At 43.7% G+C, this 22992-nt stretch overlaps 6 protein-coding genes across 6 annotated transcripts; 3 read left to right on the forward strand and 3 right to left on the reverse strand.

The window, feature by feature from the left end:
• Positions 1-5661: 5661 nt before the first annotated feature.
• bglG-1 (putative beta-glucosidase G) lies at positions 5662-8143 on the forward strand (the record flags this gene model as incomplete). Its single annotated transcript, XM_036633470.1, has 3 exons — positions 5662-5740; positions 5817-6144; positions 6205-8143. 3 exons carry the CDS (start codon positions 5662-5664, stop codon positions 8141-8143), a joined length of 2346 nt encoding a protein of 781 aa, XP_036501392.1.
• A 2265-nt stretch (positions 8144-10408) lies between these two features.
• On the reverse strand, positions 10409-12210 carry PADI1 (Protein-arginine deiminase type-1; the record flags this gene model as incomplete). Its single annotated transcript, XM_036633471.1, has 2 exons — positions 10409-10420; positions 10480-12210. 2 exons carry the CDS (start codon positions 12208-12210, stop codon positions 10409-10411), a joined length of 1743 nt encoding a protein of 580 aa, XP_036501395.1.
• A 1454-nt stretch (positions 12211-13664) lies between these two features.
• On the forward strand, positions 13665-15314 carry gatA-4 (Glutamyl-tRNA(Gln) amidotransferase subunit A; the record flags this gene model as incomplete). Its single annotated transcript, XM_036633472.1, has 1 exon — positions 13665-15314. The coding sequence occupies one exon, from the start codon at positions 13665-13667 to the stop codon at positions 15312-15314; it is 1650 nt and encodes a 549-aa protein (XP_036501394.1).
• Positions 15315-16144: 830 nt separating this feature from the next.
• CGCS363_v001624 (putative transporter) lies at positions 16145-17873 on the forward strand (the record flags this gene model as incomplete). Its single annotated transcript, XM_036633473.1, has 4 exons — positions 16145-16350; positions 16400-17309; positions 17369-17797; positions 17850-17873. 4 exons carry the CDS (start codon positions 16145-16147, stop codon positions 17871-17873), a joined length of 1569 nt encoding a protein of 522 aa, XP_036501397.1.
• A 183-nt stretch (positions 17874-18056) lies between these two features.
• CGCS363_v001625 (putative secreted lipase) lies at positions 18057-19775 on the reverse strand (the record flags this gene model as incomplete). Its single annotated transcript, XM_036633474.1, has 1 exon — positions 18057-19775. One exon carries the CDS (start codon positions 19773-19775, stop codon positions 18057-18059), a length of 1719 nt encoding a protein of 572 aa, XP_036501396.1.
• A 918-nt stretch (positions 19776-20693) lies between these two features.
• CGCS363_v001626 (uncharacterized protein) lies at positions 20694-21423 on the reverse strand (the record flags this gene model as incomplete). Its single annotated transcript, XM_036633475.1, has 4 exons — positions 20694-20704; positions 20761-20876; positions 20929-21031; positions 21105-21423. 4 exons carry the CDS (start codon positions 21421-21423, stop codon positions 20694-20696), a joined length of 549 nt encoding a protein of 182 aa, XP_036501399.1.
• Positions 21424-22992: the final 1569 nt, after the last annotated feature.

Consider the following 22992-nt stretch of genomic DNA (forward strand, 5'->3'; position numbering starts at 1 on the left):
GCCCCCCCTTTTTACTGAAATTACGCATGTATAATCCCTGTATATATATGAAAATTTACTTAATATTATATAGATATTTATAGTATAGTAATTAACTTATTCTAATAGCTTTAATTAATCTATTTCTATTAAATTTTATTATCTAAGGGTATTATAATACCTCTTAAATATTACTATATAGTTTAGTAAGTAAATAATAACTTTTCTAAGTATTATTTATTACTTATTACTAATAATATATAGAAATAATAATATATATAATAATTAATATAAAATACTACTAAAGATCCTCTTTAATATTTTATTTTACTATTAATTAGGATTATTATACTTATTAAGAGGGCTTATTAAGCTATTACTACTAAAGAAGCTATTAAGGAGGTTATTATTATTAAAGTTAAACTTAAAACTAATAATTTAATAGTAACTAAGTTTATATTATAAAAAAAAAATATATTTATAGCTCCTTTATTATTATAAAGAGCTCTAAAAGTATCTTTTTACTAAAAAGTAATAATAATATAGAGAAAATAAAAAAAAGATCTACTATATATAATTTAGCTCTAAAGTATTCTATTTTTATTAATATTACTATTTTAATTAAACTTAACTTTAGTTAACTTAATTTCTTATTAAATTACTTAATTTATAGATAATATACTTATAACTCCTTATTATAATATTAATAATATATTTATATTATTTTATAATATATTTAAAGAGGAGGATAATATAGGTAATAAAGAACTAACTTTATTATAAATTTAAGTTATTTATAGTTTAATACTTAAAAGTAATAATTTATTTATTCTTAATCTAACTATTAAAAGTATTATATATAATAGATTTAGTATTACTCTTATATTAGATATAAATAATAGAAACTAAAAAGTAAATAATAATACTTAATTTAAAATAGAAGTAGCTTATTTATATATTATAAAAAAAGCTAATATTATTATTATTATTACTTAGAAAAAGCTTATTAATATATTTAAATTAATATTAATTTTTATTTAGGTCTATCTATTTACTAAAGAAATTATTTAGTTAAATATTCTATAAGTTAATATTATCCCCTCTTTTAAATAAACTAAAAAGAGAAGTAAAATTTATTTTACTATTAAGTAGTAATATAATACTATATTAATCTTTAGTAGTATAATAATTAATATATAAATATTTTAAAAAAGTAACTAAATAAATATTTTAGTTAATATATAAAAAGTAATTAATTATAAAACTAATAATCTTATAAATATTAAATATTAAAAAGAGGGAATATATAGATAACTTCTCTATATATATATCTACTTAGAGTATTAGAGATATAAGAATAGTTTAAGTAATAAGAAGTTTAACTAATATTATATATTAAACTAGAAGTATTATAAAATTAAATCTCACTATATAGAGAAATAAATAAAAACTATTATAACTAAATAAACTAATATTAATAATATAAAACTACTTAAAGAACTACTTAAAGAGATTTTTTATAATTAGTTTATAGAGGATTAAAAATATTAAAATAAGAGAAATAAAAATATTATTAAAGTTAATAATAATTAATAGATAATAGTAATAATAGAAAAGAAGGTTAAAAATATTATACTTCTATTATTAAGGTTAAGATCTAGTTTAACTAATATTAATAGTAATATTATTATTAATATATATAGTAATATAGGAGCGTTAAATTATTATTTTTAATATCTTAACTTTTTTTAGGGGTAGGTATAAAGGTACTTCCCCCTCTGTTTAATCTATATTATAGGGCTTAAGGCCCTAATACTCTATACAAATACTTAATACTAGGCTACACGCTGCTAAGAAACCCTTTATAGGAAGAAAACTTAGGCCGCAAGCGTGGTACATAATAAGGCAGATAAAGCGCGCACATAATACTATATAATGATTAGCTAGAGGCTGTTAGTGCCCTACTGTGCATGTGGGTCCCTCGAGAGAGGGACCCACATTTTGCAGCGGGTCCTTAACTAATCAGAAAAGAGTAATATCTTAACTTATATATATAGTTATTATTATTAATAATACTATTACTACTATATTAGCTATATATAAATATTTTATAGTATTTATTACTAACTTTTTTATTATTAAATATTCTAAGTATTTATTAACTAAGTATTATACTTCTAATTTATTTATCCTTACTAATAATATTAAATTTATTTTAAAAAGCTTTAGATTAAGTAGTTAGCTTTATTAAGTAGTTTATATCTATTTATAGTAAGTAATATAATATTAATAAAAAGTTTAAAAAGAAGTTATAGAAACTATAATTAATAAATAGTAGTTTATAAGTAATTTATAAGTTATTAGATATTTAGTTTATTAAATAAGGTTTTATTTAATATTTTACTAAAGATATTAAGAACTTAATTAAATCCTTTATAAATAATAATACTTATTATAGAAAGTAGTTTAATACTTTCTCTAATATAATATCTTACTTTAAACTTTATTTAAATTATTAAAAGTTAGAGGGAGATATTTATATAAGAATATATATTAGATTACTAAGAGGGATAATAGTAGTATTAGTTAAAAACTCTATAGTATTAGTTTTAAATAAATTAAAGTTATCCTAATATATTAATACTTTAGTATTATATTAATCTATTAAATAAGAGATCTATAATATATTAATTAAAGTTAATTAATATAATAAGTATATATAGAGCTATTTATTATTAAATATAACTAACTTTATAAGTATTTTAGAACTCTTTAGTTTTATTTTATTATTACTACTATTAATATTATAGATATTATTTATATAGTTATAGATTAAATAAGATAAAATTAAGTAAAGTAATAAGGATAATTAGATTAAAATCTTAAGTAATATATTATTAATAGAGATATATTACTTAGAAGAGGATAATAAAGAAGAGTAATATAATAAGAGTAGTATAAAGTTTAACTATATATATAATTTTTTATATAATATATTTAATTATAGAAAAGTCTATTTATAGCTATAGATTTAATACTACTACTCTATATATATAAAAGTAATAGAATTATTATTATTTTAGATCTATAAATAATATACTTTAGTTTATCTTAATATTAATTAGGAGTAATTAAAGTTTTTAACTATAGTTAAAGTTTTTAATTATAATAATATATTATTATTATAAATTATTATTATAAGTATTAATAATACGTTTTAGCTGTTATATAGGTAAAATTAATATATATATATAGCTACTAATAAAAATAATAGATAATAATATATTTTTTATATTCTAATATACTTATAGCTAACTTTTTAGTAATCTTATTAGCTATAATTATAGATTTAATAATTAACTATTATATAATAATATAATTAAGATTTATTATATATAAATATATAATAAAAATTTAGATTACTTATTAATATTTAATACTTATAGCTTATCCTCTTTTTTATAATTTAATATTATTAAATATATATTCTATCCTATTAAAGTTAATAAATAAATAGTAGAAATAGCCTTTAATCTAAAGTAGATAATACTTAATTTTTATAGTATAGTTATATAGATATTTTATAAAATCCTAAATATTATTCTTATTATTATTCTATTTTAAATATATTTTCTTAATATATCGTTTTAGATTACTAAAATACTTTTTAATAAGGTTAAAGTTTAGTAAATATAGAAATAGAAACTTAAAATAGATATTTAATATTTAGTATAATATCTTAATTTAAAGTATATAATAGTAAGAGAAGTTATCTATAATAATAATAAAGTTTAGTTCTAGAAAATACTTATATTTTAGGATAAAGTACTCTTATAACTAATAAAAGAACTTATTACTATTAGTTATACTATAGTATATAGTTAAGTATAAGATATTACTTAATATAAAAGCTAATAGGATTTATATATAAAAGTTCTAAAACTAATTAATCTCTATAGTTTAAAACGTAATAAGCTTTTTTAGTATTTATTTAATCCTCTATATCTTAATATCTTTATTAATACTAAATTTATTAATAAATACTAGCTAATTAGGGTAATATTATTATATATAGTATAAATATTTATATTATAAGTTATTATTTTACTAAGTAGTAATAATCTTAGACTTCTTATTTATTTAACTAACTAAGTTTAACTATTAACTAATTATAGAATAACTAATTTAAATCTTAAAAACTTTATATAAGAAATCTTATATTTCTTTAAGAGATAGATTACTATAATACTATAGTAATTTAAGAAGCTTTATATAATATTATATTTCTATTTTTTCTTAACTTTAATAATATCTCTTATATCTCTATACTTTATTAGTAATATTATATTATAATTTATATTATTAAATTATTTATTTAGTATAATTAATAATACTTATTAGTTTATAGGTTTTTTAGTTTTTAAATAGTAGTATTATTATAATTATTAATAGCTATAGATTTAATATTCTAAGTACTATTATATTATTATTATTACTTAGCGTTTTTCTTAATATATTTAATATAATAAACTATAGATATATACTAACTAATAGTAAACTATAAGTAATAAGGTATAATCTATATAATAGTAAACTTTTATTTAATATTATAAATAAGCTAAGCTATTAAGAGATTTATTAATTTTATTAACTATTAAAATATTTACTTTAAAAAACTATATTAAACCTTTTAGTATATTTATATATTACTTAGAGCTATATAAACTATATACTAAGTAGATATATAAAGTTATATAGTAAATCTCTTCTTCTATTCTTTAATAAATATTATTTTAATCTCTTATAATAAAAATAAACTTTTTATTAGTTAAATAGTATAAAAATAAAGTAACTAGTTAGGTTAGTAATACTTTAATAAGTAGATTAACTACTATAGAAGTATAAAATATATACTTTATATCTCTATTATATAGTTATATATTTAAATACTACTAAAACTATAGTAATTAATAGTAATTAAGGTATTAGTAATAACTTTAACGTATTTTATATATAATATAGAGAAATGCACGTTATAGCGTAAAATTAGCTTTTTTTCATGTTTTTGCATAAGCAGGGAAAAAAAAGGGGGGCGGACGCTATCAACGCAACGGAGTGTATAGAGGCTGGCTTGCTCATAACATGAATACGAGTACTCGTATTTCCCCGCAAACACTCTAAGCTAGTAGATCTTCCGAATTTTCTGCTCAAAGCCAGGTTGCGTGTAAGACCATTTGTGAAGCCCTTTTTAGTAATGATTCCGAATGCGAGTATTCACACCCCGCATCTTTCACCGTGACGCGCTGTACTTGGCGCTGGCATCGAGCCACGTTACTTGTTCAGGTTTTCTCACTCCGCGTATTCGGCGTTGGCTCGGTTTTATTCTCATCTCTTCGTACTTTCGTCAGCAGTTCCCTTTCTGGGGAATCTGTCACGGCCCTACAGCATTGAAATATGGCAGGCGGTTAGTCTGGGGTAATCACCGATCCGGGGTAAAGATGACCGAGGGGATGGATGGAGGATTTGAAAGAGACATCCATGAAGTGCATCGATTTTATTACAAAAGCTTCCACTGAGTGCAAGATAATGTGCCTGCAACAAGGAGACCACATTGTTATATTTACGGCATCGTTGTTCTTCTTGGACTCAGTTCGGCATTGGTCTACTGTATCTTCGTTCGCCATGAAATCCTTCAGCCTCCCGAATTTCATCATTAGCATCGGAATATTTCTGCCCGTCGTTCTGGGGGCAAACCTAACTGGTACGTCATGTTGTATTGCAAAGAGGAGCCGTCGAATTTGGCAAGTAAGCTCTAGAACTGACATTTTCTCATCCAGAACGTAACTCTACGAAGTGGAATGAAGCAATCAAAAAGGCTGAAAATCTTCTATCTCAACTCAATCTTACTGAAAAGGCGACATTCGTGACGGGCAAGCTGTCAATTGGCGTCGCTCCGTGTATCGGCAACATCCTGCCCATCGATCATGCTGACTTCAAGGGCATTTGCATGCAAGACGGACCAAATGGCATCAACATCGCAGATCTCGTCAGTGTTTTCCCAGCGGGACTTACGACCGCCGCTAGTTGGGACAAGGGCTTGATGCTCGAGAGGGCAAAAGCAATTGGTGAGGAATTCAGGGGCAAGGGAATCAACATCGCCCTGGGGTAAGTCCATTGCGCTACGGTCCATTTTACTTCCAAAGAAACTTACTGACATCATGTCAGACCTTCTTCAGGCCCACTTGGAAGGCATGCACTCGGCGGTCGCAACTGGGAGGGCTTTTCAGTGGACCCTTACCTGTCCGGTGTTGCCATGGAGCAGACTGTCCTCGGAATCCAGTCGATGGGCGTTCAGACTTGCTCGAAGCATTTTCTTGCCAATGAGCAAGAGCTTCAAAGAACTTACACAATAGTGGATGGCAAGCGGGTTGAGGGAATATCATCCAACGTTGGCGATCGAGTCATCCGCGAACTCTACGCTTGGCCTTTCTACAACGCAATCAAAGCTGGCACAACAAGCATCATGTGTAGCTATAACCGCGTTAACGGCATTTACGTCTGCGAGAACGAATATCTCCTGAAAACTGTTCTTCGAGATGAAATGGGATTCGACGGATATGTCATTTCTGACTGGTTTGCAACTCATTCTGGGGCAAAATCTATCAATGCCGGATTGGATCTCAACATGCCTGGCGCGTACGACGAGTCAACCATTCAGACGGGCCAAAGCTACTGGGGCACGGCAAACATCACCGCCATGATTGACGAGGGTTTAGTCGAGGAGGCACGAATTGACGAGATGGTCCGCAGAATTCTTACTGGCTACTATTACATGGACCAAGACACAAGCGAATACCCGGAAACCGACTGGTCTCTGATGTACACTTTTGCGGCTTGGTCAAACGTCCTAGACCTCTTTCCACCTCCGTACCCTGAATCGCGAGACGTTCGCGAACAACATGGCGATCTCATTCGCAAGATCGCCGCAGAGTCGACGGTCCTCCTTAAGAACGAAGGCATCCTTCCACTCAAGAGCCCGAGGAATATTGGAGTATTCGGCAACGATGCGGCAGACCCTACTGACGGCCTCACCTTCAACCGACAATTCGAGATTGGGACACTTGACGTTGGGAGCGGTGCGGCTTCAGGAAGACACACGTACTTGGTGTCACCATTGGAGGCAATCAAGGCTCGAGCCAAAGAGACAGGATCACGAGTTCAGTACATGCTACGCAATAGCATTATTGCGCAGGGCGACCTTTCGGCTCTCTACCCGATTCCTGAAGTTTGCTTGGTCTTCCTCAATTCTTTCTCTGGGGAGACGCGAGACCGAACCAGCTATGAGCTCGACTGGAACTCAACAGCCGTCGTGGAACAGGTTGCCCGGAGATGTAACAACACGATTGTGGTCAGCCATTCTGTCGGGGTTAATACGATGCCTTGGGCAGATCATCCGAACGTCAAAGCTATTCTCGCTGCACACCTTCCGGGTCAGGAGACCGGCAACTCAATTGTTGATGTCCTGTGGGGAGAAGTCAACCCGTCTGGGAGGCTGCCATACTCCATTCCATTCAACAGCAGCGATATCGACATCCCTATCGTCAACCTCACAAATGCTACATCGCCTGACGCTTGGCAGTCAGACTTCGAAGAAGGCCTCTTGGTGGACTATCGCCATCTTGACGCGAATGAAATCGAACCTCGCTATGCCTTTGGATTTGGCCTAAGTTACACCACTTTTGAGATGTCTAATGAGGTTGACGTGGTGCAAGTTGCCAAGAATCTTACTGCAGAACCCGATCCGTCGAAGTCTGTCGTTCCGGGTGGCCGTCCCGATCTTTGGCATAGCGTCGTGACAATCAAGACCACGGTAACCAATACAGGCCTGATCACTGGAGGTGTCGTCCCGCAACTCTACGTCTCACTGCCTGCTTCTACTTCACCACCAGGAACACCAGTCCAGGTGCTTCGAGGATTTGAGAAGCTGGTACTGGCAGCTGGTGAGAGCGGCGATGTTCTTTTTGAGCTGACGAGACGTGATGTGAGCTATTATGATGAACTGCGTCGCACGTGGGTCATTCCGGAGGGCGTTGTCAAGTTTCATGTCGGATTTAGCTCCCGAGATATCAAGGCGACACTGGAGCATGTATTTTTTCAGGAATAATGAGCTAGGCACAATGTTCTGTGGAATGAACATAACCTAAAACCAATCTTCTGTTATTGCCACCACCTTATCTCAGACCGGATAACCCAATGGTCTCAATACACTGTATATCTCTTCAACTGAGGCTCCATGAACATCTGGTGTCTCCGTCTCGTCGCCCGAGGTCTCATGTTGTGCAATAAGCGACGGTTTCTGCCAGTACTGAAGCCCGGCGTGGCCTTCCAGTATGTAAACCTCCCCTCCAAGTCTTCGCCTAAACGCATCAATGTTGTTGATTGACGGAATCCAAATTGGCTCAGACAAGATCTGATCTCCAGACTTATTCCACCAAAGTCCTCAATCGCAGGGATGTGCGTTGTGCTTGCATAGCCGCTGACAACGGTCGTCTCCCAAGGAAGTGTATCGCCCACAAACATCTCTTCAAGAAGCTGCCAAATGCGACGTCGATTATGTAGTCCAGCGGGTACATATTGCATGTCCGTGGAGTACCCAGTGCAGGCTTTGTCGAAGACCAAATCGACTTGGCGTAAGTATTCAACCCTGTGCCTATCTATCGGCTCTGTAATGTTTCCGTAGTCGATTCCACGACTCAGCTGGCGGAACAAAAGTTCCCAGTCCCATTCAAATTCGGGGCTACCAGGGCATGGCTCGGCGTCTTTGGCGTCGGTCAACGTAGGTTCAACATCCCACAGCCACGGCAGAAGCCCTTGACATCCTGCTTTGAGCTGTTCCTTCCACAGGGCCTGGGGAGCTAGACGAGAGGAGATGCGCGGCATCTCTCGTGCATCTAATTCATCGAATATCGTATTCATTATCTCGACGGGCATCCGGCTTAGGTTTGCGGCAACCCCGGCAGCCTCGTTTGTGAAGCTAACACGTGATCGACACGGTCTAAGATTTTTCAGAAGACAGCCGGTGAGATTCTTTATCTCCAGAGGGTTCTGGGCCAACGCCTATCATGGTTAATACCTAGTAGAGCGAGTCATTTCACAAGCGTTGTACTTACATGGAAAACGTTTGCTCTTGTCGACGAATGAGGTCCAGGCCAGTGCACTTCTCCAAAGTCATTTACATCCCATTCTGGATAAGGGAGATAATAACCATGTTCCGCGAGCGAATAGTTCACGCCTGGATTGAAACAGCTGGTGCACTTTGAAGTGGATACCTTCCCTCCAGCGAAGAGCAGTGAACAGCCCTCGTAAATGTCTAACATGGGCAACTGAAGAAGATTTGAAGACTTTCTTCGCTATTTCCAGACAAACGGTGTGTACGGCAGCGTAGGAATGCTCACCCAAACCCAGGAAGTAGTCCATATAGATGTTCAAGTCGCGTTTGCCATCGGGGGTGTGCCGTGTGAAAATTGGCCCTGAGCGATACTCGCCGCGATATACCTCGATTTCGGAAGCTTGAGACCTGGGTCTCACTTCAGACGGCACTTTTAGGCTTTCTCGAGTTTCAAGAAACCCCCATGACATCTGATCACATTCAAAATCGGGGAGAAGTTGTTCAAATTCGCAGTCTGGGTCGCAGAGTAAGCGGATGTCGCTGCACCACTTCAGTTGTTCCTGAAGCTCTTCGTCTGTTACCCCCCATTGTGGCGGATTTTCTCGCCACCAACCATACCAGCTCCTGTAAATCCTCATGCCGCAAATTTGACATTGTGATCGCTGTCGGTCTGTTCCCAGACGCTCGTTCTGGGCTCGGAGTATTCTTCCGCCATCTTGTTGAAACGTCCAATGAATGTCACCAGTCGAAGAAGAGGAGGGGGAAGCTGTGCATGTCGCAAGATACTGCTTGTCGGTTCTGGCCGAAATGTGGGAGGCGGGAAGATTTGTTAAGATAGTTGAGACTTAATTAAAAAAGCAGAGATATTGGCAGAGAATGCGACAAGTATAGTCTTCATACAACGTCAATTCCATCAGAGGTTTTATCATGACAATTCACGCACAGATAAAATAACATAATGACCTTGAAAAGACTGTCCTACTCTTAAGTTAAATAAGCACACGGTGAGTCACTAAACCAGGTTTCGTGCCCACCACTGAGTCTGTCGACAGGAGCGCCACCTGCTGCCTAGTCTGCCAAGTCCGTCCTCAACGAAGAGACCAAAACATGTGGGGCCAAACATGAGAGGCAAAAAAGAGGCCAAAACTGAACAACCATCACGCGCCACACAGCAAACTACAGACACCCCAAGCACCCCCCTACCACCAGGCCATGTCAGTTTGTCTCAGTGTATTCGAGCCACAGTGTACCTCCCCTCCTCTAATATGATGGCTGAAATAATCATCAATGAAAGTTACATTCATCCCTGCGCGGGAATAAGCTGCTCTCACGGCTTTCGCTAGAATGTCTTCGCCGCCAATCACAGGGCCAAACGGGTTCGGACTTAAGTACTGGTTTCCGACCACAATACCGTTGATTGCACCCGGAAGAAAAGCTCCAAGTTGGTATTCATCTTTCAAAACAGGAGGCCAGTAAAAGTCTAGGCCGTCAGAATTGACATAGACTCCACCCCCGGACCGATCGCGAAACAGGCCGGGTACGTGTATGACGTCGTCGCGATCAAGTGGTATCTCAGAGAGAAGGATGTCGAGATTATGGTTGATCCACTTCTGGGCGTATGCATTGATCTCCACAAATGTGGCGTTGGCTAAGACGTCGTTGATGGTGAGGTTTAGGTACAGCGGCATGTCCACTTTGAACCGGTCAATTTGCGGCTGGGCGTCGAAACTGATAACCATTGCCTCTCCATAACCAGCTTCTTGAGCTTCTAGAAAAAGATTGATCGCGAGATCAGGGGTGGCAATAGCAATAGTGAAGCCCAAATCGTTGTCGTACGGGACGAACTGAACAAACTCGTCAACATGCCCAACTCGGAGCCATCCTGTCTCGAGGAACAATGTCGACTGTACACCGTTGCTGAAGATCAGGTCCCGAACTGCCTGAGCCGGGAAGCTGTCATAGTGCTTGCCTTGAATGACACGACCGGCCTTGTAGAAAATTCCGCGCTTGGATCTGTGGGGTGGAATCGTTTCAAGGTTGCCGTAGCTGTTGATGGTATGATAGCCGAATCCAGACCCAGGAAAGCCAGTACCAGAGTAGCCACTAGGTTGGAATGCGCCAAAGCCAGGACCTCTCATTTGCTCAAAAACTTGTCGGCCTCCCGTGCGAGTGGACTGCGCGGACCGAAGCATGATGCGGATGGCGATAGGCCCTTCAGGACCAGGCATACTTGCGTAAGCCGGTTCGACAACATCTTGAGCCCAGATGTCAGAGGACTGGTTGAAAAGCCACAGTGGATTGCTGATATTAACGGCCTTTCGTGCCGCATCTAATTGCTCGATAAAATATTGCTGCACAGGGTTCGTGTCATTTGCCCAAGTCGAGACCAGCGTCTCCACCTTTTGCAAATGGTGATGCGTGAGGATTGGGGCCACTTTCAAGGCTACAGAGTCCCTGGCGAAGTTGCTGGAACCTGGAGTATCGTAGACATCGAAGTTGATTGTCACATGACCGTCCCAGATTTCAGAATCTTTCACAAACTCACGGCCATCGATTCCTAATGTAAGACCGGCCCGAAGTTGAGTTGCGTTGAAGTTGAACTGCCTGTCTACCAGGCGCCACGAGCTCGTAGAGTTGGGACTTTCCACATCGTCAAGGAGAAAGACTCGCACTCGCTCATACGCAGGACGGGGTGTTGCGTACACATGGGCTATTGCCCCATCGGAGATACTCGGAAGTGGCATCGTCTTCAAAGGAGCAGCGTACTCCGGCGCTAATAGCATATGGCCTGATGCGTCATTGCAGAAAGCTAATTCGTCGTTGCTAAGTGGCATGCTGTTTAGGTCGGTGTTCGGGCATCTTGAATGTTTGTCTCCGATATTGGGGAGGAATATGGCGCCCCTTCCTTCTGTCCAAATGGCTTTATTTCCAGCGTCGGAGTCGCCTTCCATATCAACGACACCGTCGCGGTTAGTGTCGGCGCGAATATCAGGTATGATTGCGCTGGCTACTGAGACAACTTGAAGCGCCCATGTTATCACTGGAAGCAATATGCGTAACATGATGGTAGCGGCTGAGAGAATAGTCGAGGTGATGTTGGTATGTTGCCGAGTTTGATACGCGACTCTCCAGATGGGTTGCAAGTTCGATGCCTTAAATGCTGCTTAATGGAAATTCTGCCAAGAAGCCACCAGACCTCGCGAGCTGGAACTTTTGCGCCTAATCCTCAGTTCAAATTTCTTGGCTGAGTTACAATGTTCTGTTGATCATCGTTGATTTCCTTGCATGCAATCCATATACATTGAGTAAAGCTGGCAGATAATGCCAAGATGGTTATCGCAATGATAGGAGTAGTTGTTGTATTACTCTGCGAGATTCACGGCGGTCGAATGCTTCCTCAGACACAATGACGGAGGAAATCGCGCAAGTTGAGGTCAACGATCTCTTCAGAATACAACCTTATCAGCGGGGCTTGAAGTGATGGTGTTTGGGTATCAGTATCTTGACTTAGCGGCAGTATTCATGCCGAAGAGAATACATATGGGCCTGCCGTCTTGGGCAATCCTTGCTGCACGGAGGGCTGCATGATCCTTTGCTGATAAGGATCTTCAGCCAATTACAAGACCTGCCCCTCACATCCGCTGCGACTGGCTGACGACCGACTTCACGGATTTAAGACGACATATTCGCACCGTCCTTTTGAAATTGTTCTCATTATGATGAGTTGGCATGCAGCCAAGAAACATCTGGGGGTCTTTCTTGGATTGGAACGCTCTGCATTGTTACAACTCTCCTAGGCATACGGCAGAATCGAACCACGGGGAGATACCCACACGCGTGATGACAGGCGCGAGATGCGCGAGATAATCGCGAGATTCATACGGTGATTGAAAGCCTGGAGTTCAAGAATGATTCAAACTCAGCATAATCACCATCCGAGCTTACTCTACATTTCCCTGTCGAATCTGACATCCCCGACAGGAGCTCATCTTACAGTCAAGAGTTGTATATGATGAAGAATCGCACTGTTTCCCTCTTTATCTTAGCGGTGCATGCTTCCATATGTGTTTCTGCAGAAGCTATCGTAAGTACTACTCAATTGATGTTTTGGCATCGATCTCATGATCTCCAGTGCATAAGCATTGTCGAGGCATCGATAGAAAACTTGCAGAATGCTCTGTTGGATGGGCGGATCAACTCTGTTCAGTTGCTCGCAAAACACCTTCACCGGGTTGCACAGTACGACCGCCGCAACCCTCGTCTTAATGCGATTCCAGTCCTAAACACCAACGCCTTCGAAGATGCTGAGGCTTCTGATAACTACCGAAGTGGCAACAACGGCAGCATTCGCTCTCTCCTGGAAGGAATTCCCTTCACTGCAAAAGACAGCTTTATGATGAATGGACTGCCAGTCGCAGCTGGGTCTCCAGCATTTAGGAATCTTACAGCCGGTGTTGACGCCTTTACGGTTGGAGCAATTCGTTCCGCGGGAGGCATCCCTTTGGGAAAGACGAATATGCCTCCGATGGCTAATGGTGGTATGCAACGAGGTCTCTACGGAAGAGCTGAAAGTCCGTACAACTCCTCTTACCTGGCAGCAGCGATGGGCTCTGGATCGTCAAATGGCTGTGGGGTTTCCACAGCTTCGAGTATGGCCACCTTTGGCTTGGCTGAAGAGACCGTATCATCTGGAAGATCGCCAGCTTCCAATAACGGCCTTGTTGCTTACACTCCGTCGCGAGGTATGCTTTCCATCAGGGGCAACTGGCCCCTGACCTGTTCGGCAGATGTCGTCGTTCCACACGCGAGGAGTGTCAAGGATCTCATGACTATCTTAGACGTAATAGCTGTTACCGACGAACATACCGAAGGTGACTTTTGGAGAGGGCAGCCCTTTGTGGACCTTCCAAAAGTTGAAAATATCAGACCTACTTCGTTCACCACTTTGGCGAACGCAAGTGCGTTACATGGCAAAAGGATCGGTGTCCCTCGAATGTTCATCGGTGGAAATGACCCTGCAGCGCAACCTGTCTTTCTTCGAGATTCAATTCGGGCACTGTGGGAAGACGCTCGCGTCACTCTTGAGTCATTGGGTGCTGAAGTTGAAGAGGTGGAGTTCCCTCTTGTTACGAATCATGAGGTTACTCCGGCAGTCAATGAGGTTAATAGCGAGTATCCGTTGCCATCGTACTTCAACGGCAGCGCGGGCCCGGGAGATATGGATGCGTATGCTTGGGATGACTTTCTACATATGGTCAATGACACCAGCAGTGTTACAACGCTTGCTGACGTTGATCCGGGGCTCATCTTTCCACAACTTCCTGGAACCATTCCCGACCGATACGGCAACCGCTTCGGAAACAGAACTCAGTCCAATGCACGCTCTGTTGAAGCAGTTAAGAATCGCACAGGCAAAATCATCGACATTCCCGGTCTCGCAGCATGGCTCCGACGTCTAGAAGGTCGACGTGAGCGAGACTTGGAGGACTGGATGGATAAGAAAGGGCTAGATGCTGTTGTATGGCCAGCGAATGGCGATGTCGGGCGTGAGAGAGCCGAGGTCGACAACGAAGCAGCTGTTCCCACGTGGAGAAATGGCGTCGCAAGATCATTTGGTAACTTCGCGATTCGGCAGCTCGGCGTTCCTAGTGTAACCGTCACCATGGGAGCCATGAACGACACTGGCATGCCTGTCGGCCTCACATTTGCGACCAAATCCTACGATGACATGTCGATCATAAGCTATGCCTACGCCTTCGAGCAAGCTCACGACAAAGTAAGATTTGTCCCACCTCGAACTCCAGGGCTTCAGACAGACCTGATTCCTTTACGACGCGGGAGAAAGATTCGTGGCTTTCATGCTGCCCCTATATTAAGCGCCAGTGCTTTGAGAATCGATGAACAGAAGATTTTGGTCAAGGGCACTGTCAAGCTGGAAAGCTGCTGGGATTCAGATGCCAAGGTGGAAATTCATGTCGACGGTGTACCTGTGCTACCTGTGTCATTCGAGGGTAGTGAGTGGAGCGTCATTACAAACACCACCCTACCGTTTCAAGGGACCTCTCCTTTCGGTGAGGTGAATGTCCCGGATGCAAGTCTTGCTATGGTCGTCGTAGTTGCCACTGCGCCCAACGGTCGGTCTGCGGGCAAAATGCTCTTCGTGTAGGGGTTCGCTGATGACATGGAGGTGTTGGTGTTGGAGAGTGGCCCTTCCTTTGTACAAGTAATTAGTCTTTAGAGAAGAACTTTAATCGTGGGCGATGATGATATTGGATTACGCAAGATAGTGAACAAGCAAACTGCCAGTCTCAACCCACAGTCCAGCTTAAGGCGGCAACAGATCATACCAAAATGGTTCGTTCCCCGCGGGAGATATCTACCCGATATGCGCATCTCCACTTTCGTTGACTCGGTACAGTTTTCAGCCACCCAGCGCTCCGGTTACGCTGGGGCTACCATCAGTTCCCCGGAGAAAAGAAAAACTTCAACCGTTCGTTGTCGTGATCCTTGAGGCACGTGGCCACCGGCGGGGAAAGCTGTCAAGCTGATGTTTATTCGTGATACGATGTAACAAAGCTGCGCTGGCATTCATGTTCCATCAAGCTCCATGCTTCGACAGCTCCTCCCTCCTGAACAACCAAAATCATCCGCACACACTCTGCGCGAAATCGATGAGCAAATGGACAGTGAGTAACAAGAACAGCTTTTGCCAATCCCATCAAGTCGGTTCGCCGCCGGGGATTCTTTAGCGGGGATGTTACGGGGTAGGAAATGACCTGAGATAAGACCATTGAAAAAGACCAATTGCCGATCGTCGGATGTGCCCCGATACCCGGTCTCCACTCCCCTTGCTCATAACAGAGGCGGCGACTGATAAAGACTCACGGCTTCCCAAATCTCAGAAAGCGTAATAATTTTTTCGTGTTCGTGCCTGAGAAAGAAGCAAACCTTCGACGAAGTCTCTGACGGAGAAGCTTCACAGTCACATACATCGAAATGGCTGCAACCGAAATAGCCTCCGATCCAGAGAAGCGGGTCGCCTCCGACATCAAACCCGCTACCGGCCCCTCTCCCGGAGACGATGATCCGATCTCAAAGCACCACATCACCGATGAGACTGGCGACCTCGCCGCCTCTGCTCTTAACTCTGCTCCATTATCCGCGGCCGAGTCGAAGGCTGTACTTCGAAAGATCGATTTAAGGTACTTGGTTTGTGTGAAATCTGGGTTAACCACGCTTACCTTCGTGTAGGATTTTGCCCTTTCTCTGCATCACATATGCTCTGCAGTTCATCGACAAGACTTCACTTGGGTACAGCTCTGTCTGGGGAATCATTCCCGACAACAAGCTTCATGGCCAACAGTACAGCTGGGCGAGCAGCATCTTTTACTTCGGATACCTGGTTGCGGAGTATCCAGGTGTCGCCGTTCTCCAGCGCTTCCCGGTTGCAAAGTTCCTGGGTGCCAACATCATTCTTTGGGGCATGATCCTTATGACTACTGCGGCATGCAGCTCTTTCGCCGGCCTCGCGAGCGTGCGCTTCCTTCTGGGTGCCACTGAAGCTACTATCAGCCCCGGATTTGTCGCCGTCACCGGCATGTGGTGGTCTCGTCAAGAGCAAGCCGGTCGCTCGGCGATGTGGGTCTCGTTCCTCGGCGTCGGCAGCTTTATCGGCACCCTGCTTGCGTTCGGAATCGGTCATATCACCGGATCACTGTCTCCGTGGAAGTACATCTTCCTGATCCTCGGTGCCATGACCGTGGTCTGGGGCGTGGTCTTCACAATCTTTGTGCCTGACAGCCCTGCCAAGGTCAAGTGGTTGACGGAGCGGGAGAAGGTCATTGCTGTGCAGCGTGTTGCTGAGAACAAGACAGGCACGGGTCGTAGCCGGAATTTCGTCATGGCCCAAGTTGTGGAGGCGGCCAAGGATCCAGCAGTTATTCTACTTGGCCTCATCTCGTTCGTCAACGCCATTGCTTCGGGAGGACTGGCGTTTGGCTCCTTGATCATCCAAGGTTTCGGCTTCAACTCACTGCAGACGACCCTCATGAACCTCCCGCTTTCGACGGTTCAAGTTGTTGCTCAACTTGGCGCTGGCTTCTTGACAAGCAAGATTTCTAACTCTAGGCTGCATATTGGCACAGTTGCCATGATTCCTCCCGTAAGTCCGCTATTTCCAGGACGAGAAAGGGAACAGTCGCTAATACGAAAGTTGCTTAGATCATTGGTACCTGCCTGATCAACCAGCTCCACCTCGACAATAAATGGGGCCGTCTGGTCGGAGTTTGGCTTCTCGGCGCTTACCCCGTCGGCTTCATGGTCATCCTTGGCCTCCTTTCTACCAACATCGCCGGTAGCACCAAGCGGTCTGTTGCGTCCGGTTGGGTCTTCGTCTGCTACTGTGTTGGCCAAATTGCTGGCCCCCAGTTCTTCAAAAGCACCGAGGCGCCCGCATACCACAACGGAATCGTGGCTATGTTGTGCGGATTCATTCTGAACCTGGTCATGAATCAGATTCTCAGATTCATCTACGTCCGAGAGAACAAGAAGAGAGATCAGATGCTCGAGGGCAAGTCCGAGGAAGAGATTGCTGAAATGCAAAGGGAAGGCGAGGCGCTCGGCTTTGAGGATGTCACCGACAAGCAAAACGTAAGTGCGACTCATCAACTCTGGAGAGCAGGCATACTAACCTCTTGGCCAGCCCATGTTCCGTTACGTTCTGTGAGAACTGTCATTGAATCATGCAGTGTGACATGTCACTATATGAAGAGTATTGTTAGAGCAAGTAATGTGAACGTTGACAGAATGTCATTTCATGTACAGATCGGCCTAAAGCCCAGACCATGTTATAATAAGTACATATGTGCAGATGAACTTTAGGCAACCAAGCTGATTACAGTACTGTGAATCAGTAGTAGCGAGAGAACTGCCTGACGTGTCTCTTCTTGCCAAAAGCGGTAGACTCGGTTGTGCTGTTGATGCCAGCTGCCAAAGTAGCGTCCAACTCAGTGACGACTCCAGTGTCCACAGGCTTGCCCAGGTTGTTCGAAAACGGCCTGACAACGTCGCACCTAAGAGCCTGAGCAGAGCTCATTCTCTCCATGTGCGTGTTGTTAGTCTGCACAAACAACCTCTCGCGGCCCTCGGGACCAGTGAACGGCCTCCACTCAGCAGCGCCCTTCTCGCGGTCGGTGTTGGGGTCTAGGTTCTTGATGAAGGAGACCCAGTACTTGCGGAACTGAGAGATGATGGGCGCGTTGATGTTGAAGTATGAGTCGGGCGCGGATCCGTCGGTGCGGTTGGGACCCCAGAAGGCATAGGTGTTGACGGTGTGGTACGCGCCGAAGCCCTCGGCCTCGTTCTTGGGGTCGAGAACGCCGTATCTGTAATTGTAGGTCGTCACCTCGTCGCGGGCCAGGTAGTTCTGGATGTTGCGGACGATGCAGTGGGTGCCGACGTCGCCGATGGCGTTGGCAGCCTGGCGCCACTTGACTCCGGACTCGGGGAAGACAGGCTGAGGGACGTCAATGTAGAGGTCATCGAGGATAGCCAGGGAGCTGTTGGAGAGAGAGGGGTCCTGGCCGAGGAGCCATGTGTTCGCCTCCTCAATGGAATTGGTGGACTGCGGCGCGGAGTACATGGTTCCCTCATTGGCGCAAGAACCCCAGATCGTGGGGACCTTGGTGTACTTGCCGGCCTCGAAGAGGTTGACCATGCTGTCGGAGAAGAGCTCGCCATCGATTCCGGGGTTGAACCAGCAGCTGGATGAACGGACCTCAGACTGGTTGAGAGCACGCAGGCAGGACAACGAGTCGGTCGCTTCGGTGCAGTTCTTCTCCTTGACGAGGCAGTCGTACTGGCCCTGGCCCTGCTCCATGGTTCTCATCGTGACCCAGCCACCGGACTCAGCAATGCCTCCGGCGAAGAGCTTCTTGCCGCCAGTGTCAGCGGCCATGAGAAGGCCGACGGCGGAGCCACCAGCACTGACTCCGTCGAGGACAACTTGCTCGGGGTTGCCGCCGAACTTCTCGATGTTGGTCTGAACCCACTCGAGAGCCTTGATCATGTCCTTGACGCCGGCGTTCAGACCACCGCCAGCGCGAACCTCCTCACTTTGAAGGAAGCCGTACATGCCAACGCGGTAGTTAGTCTGGACAACGATGACGTTGCCGTCAGAAGCAATCTCGCTGGCGTCCCAGTTGGCGTTAGAGTTGGAACCGAAACCACCGCCCTGGATGAAGAAGACTACGGGCAACTTGGAGTCGACACTGGCACCGGAAGGCGCAGTGACGGCCAGGTAGAGGCAGTCTTCATCAACCGTGAAGCGCTCATAGGTTCCCGTGACAGTCCAGTCAGTGGGTTGCTGAGGCGGGCAGATGGGGCCGTGGGCCGTGGCATTAACGGTGCCGGTCTGGACCGGATCGGCCGGGGCGGCGAATCGGAGGTCGCCGACCGGAGGAGCGCCGAACTGAATGCCCTTCCAGGTTGTCACACCCAGATCGGCATTGGTAACGGCACCCTGAAACTTGGCATATCCGACATCGACGAGAGTGTCAACGGCCCGGACACCAGGCACAATGATGTTTGTGGCGGCAAAAAGCCAAGCCAAATGGGATCCTTGCCACATTGTGCTGGGGTGTCAAATGCTGAAAATAGTGAATGAAGATCAAGCAAAGCTTGGACAATGAATGGAACGGTCTGCGATAAGACCTGAAGAAAAGAATGTAAGTAGTGCTAGCACCACGAGTGTCAGAATGCAAGAAGTTGTAACGATGGAATGGTGTCTCCCACCGGCTGATGGTAGATCTGCTCTGGTTATATGTGAATTCATATTGTTGTATTATGGATATTGAAGCTCGTCGGATTCACCCCACCAACCGACCTATCAGGAGAGTTACCATCGTTAAGGTTCCGTCTACTGTGCTGTTAACCCCTGTCCGAGTCATTGTTTCCCCTTATGTGAAACATTGGTACAGGTCGTAACAGGAAGAATGGGCGATGGAGCTCCGCTGGGTAACGAAATACTCGGGGTGTCGCTCCGCAATCCGGTAGATGATGCTCCGCCAGACTGGGACCGATGCCTATTAGATGGGACGAACACCTGGGTAGCTCCGGATCTGCAATGAGGAACACCCATAGAACACCGTTTTACGCGGTACGCGGCTTTCTCAGGGGCATAGGACCGGACGCCCGGACAATTATGAGAGTGCGGTGACTCGCCGATTGAGGCGACAGCGGGCGCGACTCTCGGATTCGCAGTGCGCCTTACGGCCCCCGACAGGGGAGACCCGTGGTGGATTTCTCGCCAAGAGCCTCATATTGAATAACTTTTCTCTAACTAGTCAGAAGTTTCCTCTGCGCTACTCTACAAATGGCCGCGCCTTTAGGCTGTTATGGGGCCCCGCGCCGTTACACTTTCTTGGTCTTTTGGCGCAGCTCATTCAACCGCCGTGTCGGCGCGTAAACGGGCCTGCTCCGGTTGTGCCGAATCGCACCGCGAATTTTCGGTATCTTTCAATTCTCCATTAACTCCGAACTCGGACATTCAGCACCTCCCTGGATTGAATGTGAGCAAGAATTCACTGGATAAATACCAAAGGTCTGCCACTTACAAGAGCTGATCTGGTCATCGTAGTCGCCTGAGTAGCCATCGCTGGCCTCACCCAGGTTGTAGTTGTAAGAAAGGGTTACGCCACGATCATCACCCTTGTTGTTGCAATCGGTAAACCTGCAGTTCCATGTCAGCGACGACGTTACTTCTGATTGGCTCGGGGTCTTACTTGTAGAATTGGCAAAGACCACCGGTGTTGGTGCTCAGGGAGCTAGTCTGGTTGTCGTACTTGTCCAAGAATGCCTGAGTCTTGTTGTAGCTAGAGAAGTTGACTAAGAGCATTCTTTCATCAGTTTCGGGCTCATCGCCTCAACGGGTCACGTCGCGTTGAAGACTCATGCTTACCGCACTTGCCAGGAGGGGCTCCCCAGGAAAGGCACTCTCCCCGGAACCCAGCATCAGAGCACTGGAGCACGAAGATGTTCTCAGGCGTGATGATAGGGCGCGTTCCGTTCGGCTGGCCGTCCACAGGGACCGCCTGGCGCTTCTCATTCGCAGTCGCAGGGCCCAGGTCGATGAAAGGTGCAGTCATGAACGCTGCGTAAGCCTCCGGGTGCGAAGACTTGAGCTTCTCGGACAGAGGCACCACGGAGTTCTGCTGCACGGCCGGAGCAGCAATCGCCATGGAGGCGAGGGCGAGCGTTGTGAGAGTTGTGAGCTGCATGATTGATGAGATGAGACTGTAACGAACGGTTGATTGTTATGCACGCCGATTGTCAAAGTTGACAGTAGATTGTCTGGTCTTAAGTTAGGAACGCGTGCGCACATGAGAGGAACTACGGACCGGCCTATTATACTCGTCCGGAGGTTTTTCAAAACGGGAGGCCCTCTTCGAACGACATTGTCTGCCCGGTCATCCCCGTCCAGAAACGGCCCAGGGCGAATTAGGTTTGTACCTTGAAGTGAAGGTTTCCAAGTGACCCGTTGATTGCCCTTTAGCCGATACCATCATATAATTTGATCGGTGCAGACAGCGATGATCTCGGGATTCCAAGGTTGGCTGTGCTCGCTCCCGAGGAGGCGCATAACCCAACCTCAACTTCCCAACTTCCTGGAACCTGGGAGAGTTAATGAAGAGTATGGAGTTGAGGCCCTTTGTGTCGCACCCGGTTCATCCGAAATATTGTGCTTTGCAGATTGCTCAAACTCTATTTCTCATCGGAAATAATGGTGGTGCGACCCCCTGAATCGTAATCCGAGAGTTCTCTCAGATGCGCGGAGATGTCCTGGATTGTTTCGAGATCATTTGCTAGGCTCATGGTTGTTACTTCATATGAGCTTAATTATGCTCAATAATATTCTCAATGATATCGGAGAATATTCCCATCTATTTGAGCATAGGGGAATCATTAATCGCAGCAAGCCACAGGATGATCGTTGCGGCCAGAGTACTGTTCAACGCCTCAGTCTTTGATCTGTTCTGATTATTGGTCAACTAAATTTCCGCTTGCCGTGATCAAAGCCACATTGAGTGTCGACATCGCGCGTGGAGATGCATCAATTGACCAAATCCGTCTGTTGCGCCCATTCCTGACTGGCTGGGATTGAGTGGTGAACAGAGAAAGATTTCATCGGGGGGAAGAGAACGCCTAGTATTCGCCTGTGCAAAAAGTCATCAGACGATGCCAACTAAATTTTACCACGATTAGTTCTTCGGAAAGATTTGCGTCTCTCAAAGGTACCAAGGAAGATGAGCTCGGACTCGTAGTATACGGACATCATCGTCTTAGAAACCAGCTATTTGGATTCCTGATCTTGTCAAACAAGATCATCTGATAAGGTGCATAGAAAATGTTGGTATCCCGCGATTGAGTTTGATAGTCTGCGCCTGTTTCTTTTACCCAGCCACAACACCGCCGTCTTAGGAAGGTTGCTTCACACCACATTCCACATTGACGTCTACCGGGCGGGCGGATTCTTGAGGCCGAACACGGCGAATCGGGCCCAGCCCACCCCCGCAGTCTCGGCACCTTGACAAAGAGTGGGAACGCCCCCGAAGGCGGGATTTCTTACCACACACACGCCGGGTGCTGCAAGTACTCGGCTTATGCAAGACTGCCGTTTCTCGCCGTTGGGGCGTGCTTGCTGACAACTGTGGCCTGACGTAAAATCCAATTGGGGAGCGGGCCGTACGCCATATGCGCCCTCTGCCACGAGGTCGTCAACTCTACCGCGGGGCCAGGAGCGGAACGCAATTCCGCCTCAATATTTCCAGGGAAAATTAAGAAATGGT

The sequence above is a fragment of the Colletotrichum siamense genome, assembly GCF_013390195.1.
Source record: "Colletotrichum siamense strain Cg363 chromosome Unknown KSG_Cg363_contig01, whole genome shotgun sequence".
Lineage (NCBI taxonomy): Eukaryota > Fungi > Ascomycota > Sordariomycetes > Glomerellales > Glomerellaceae > Colletotrichum > Colletotrichum siamense.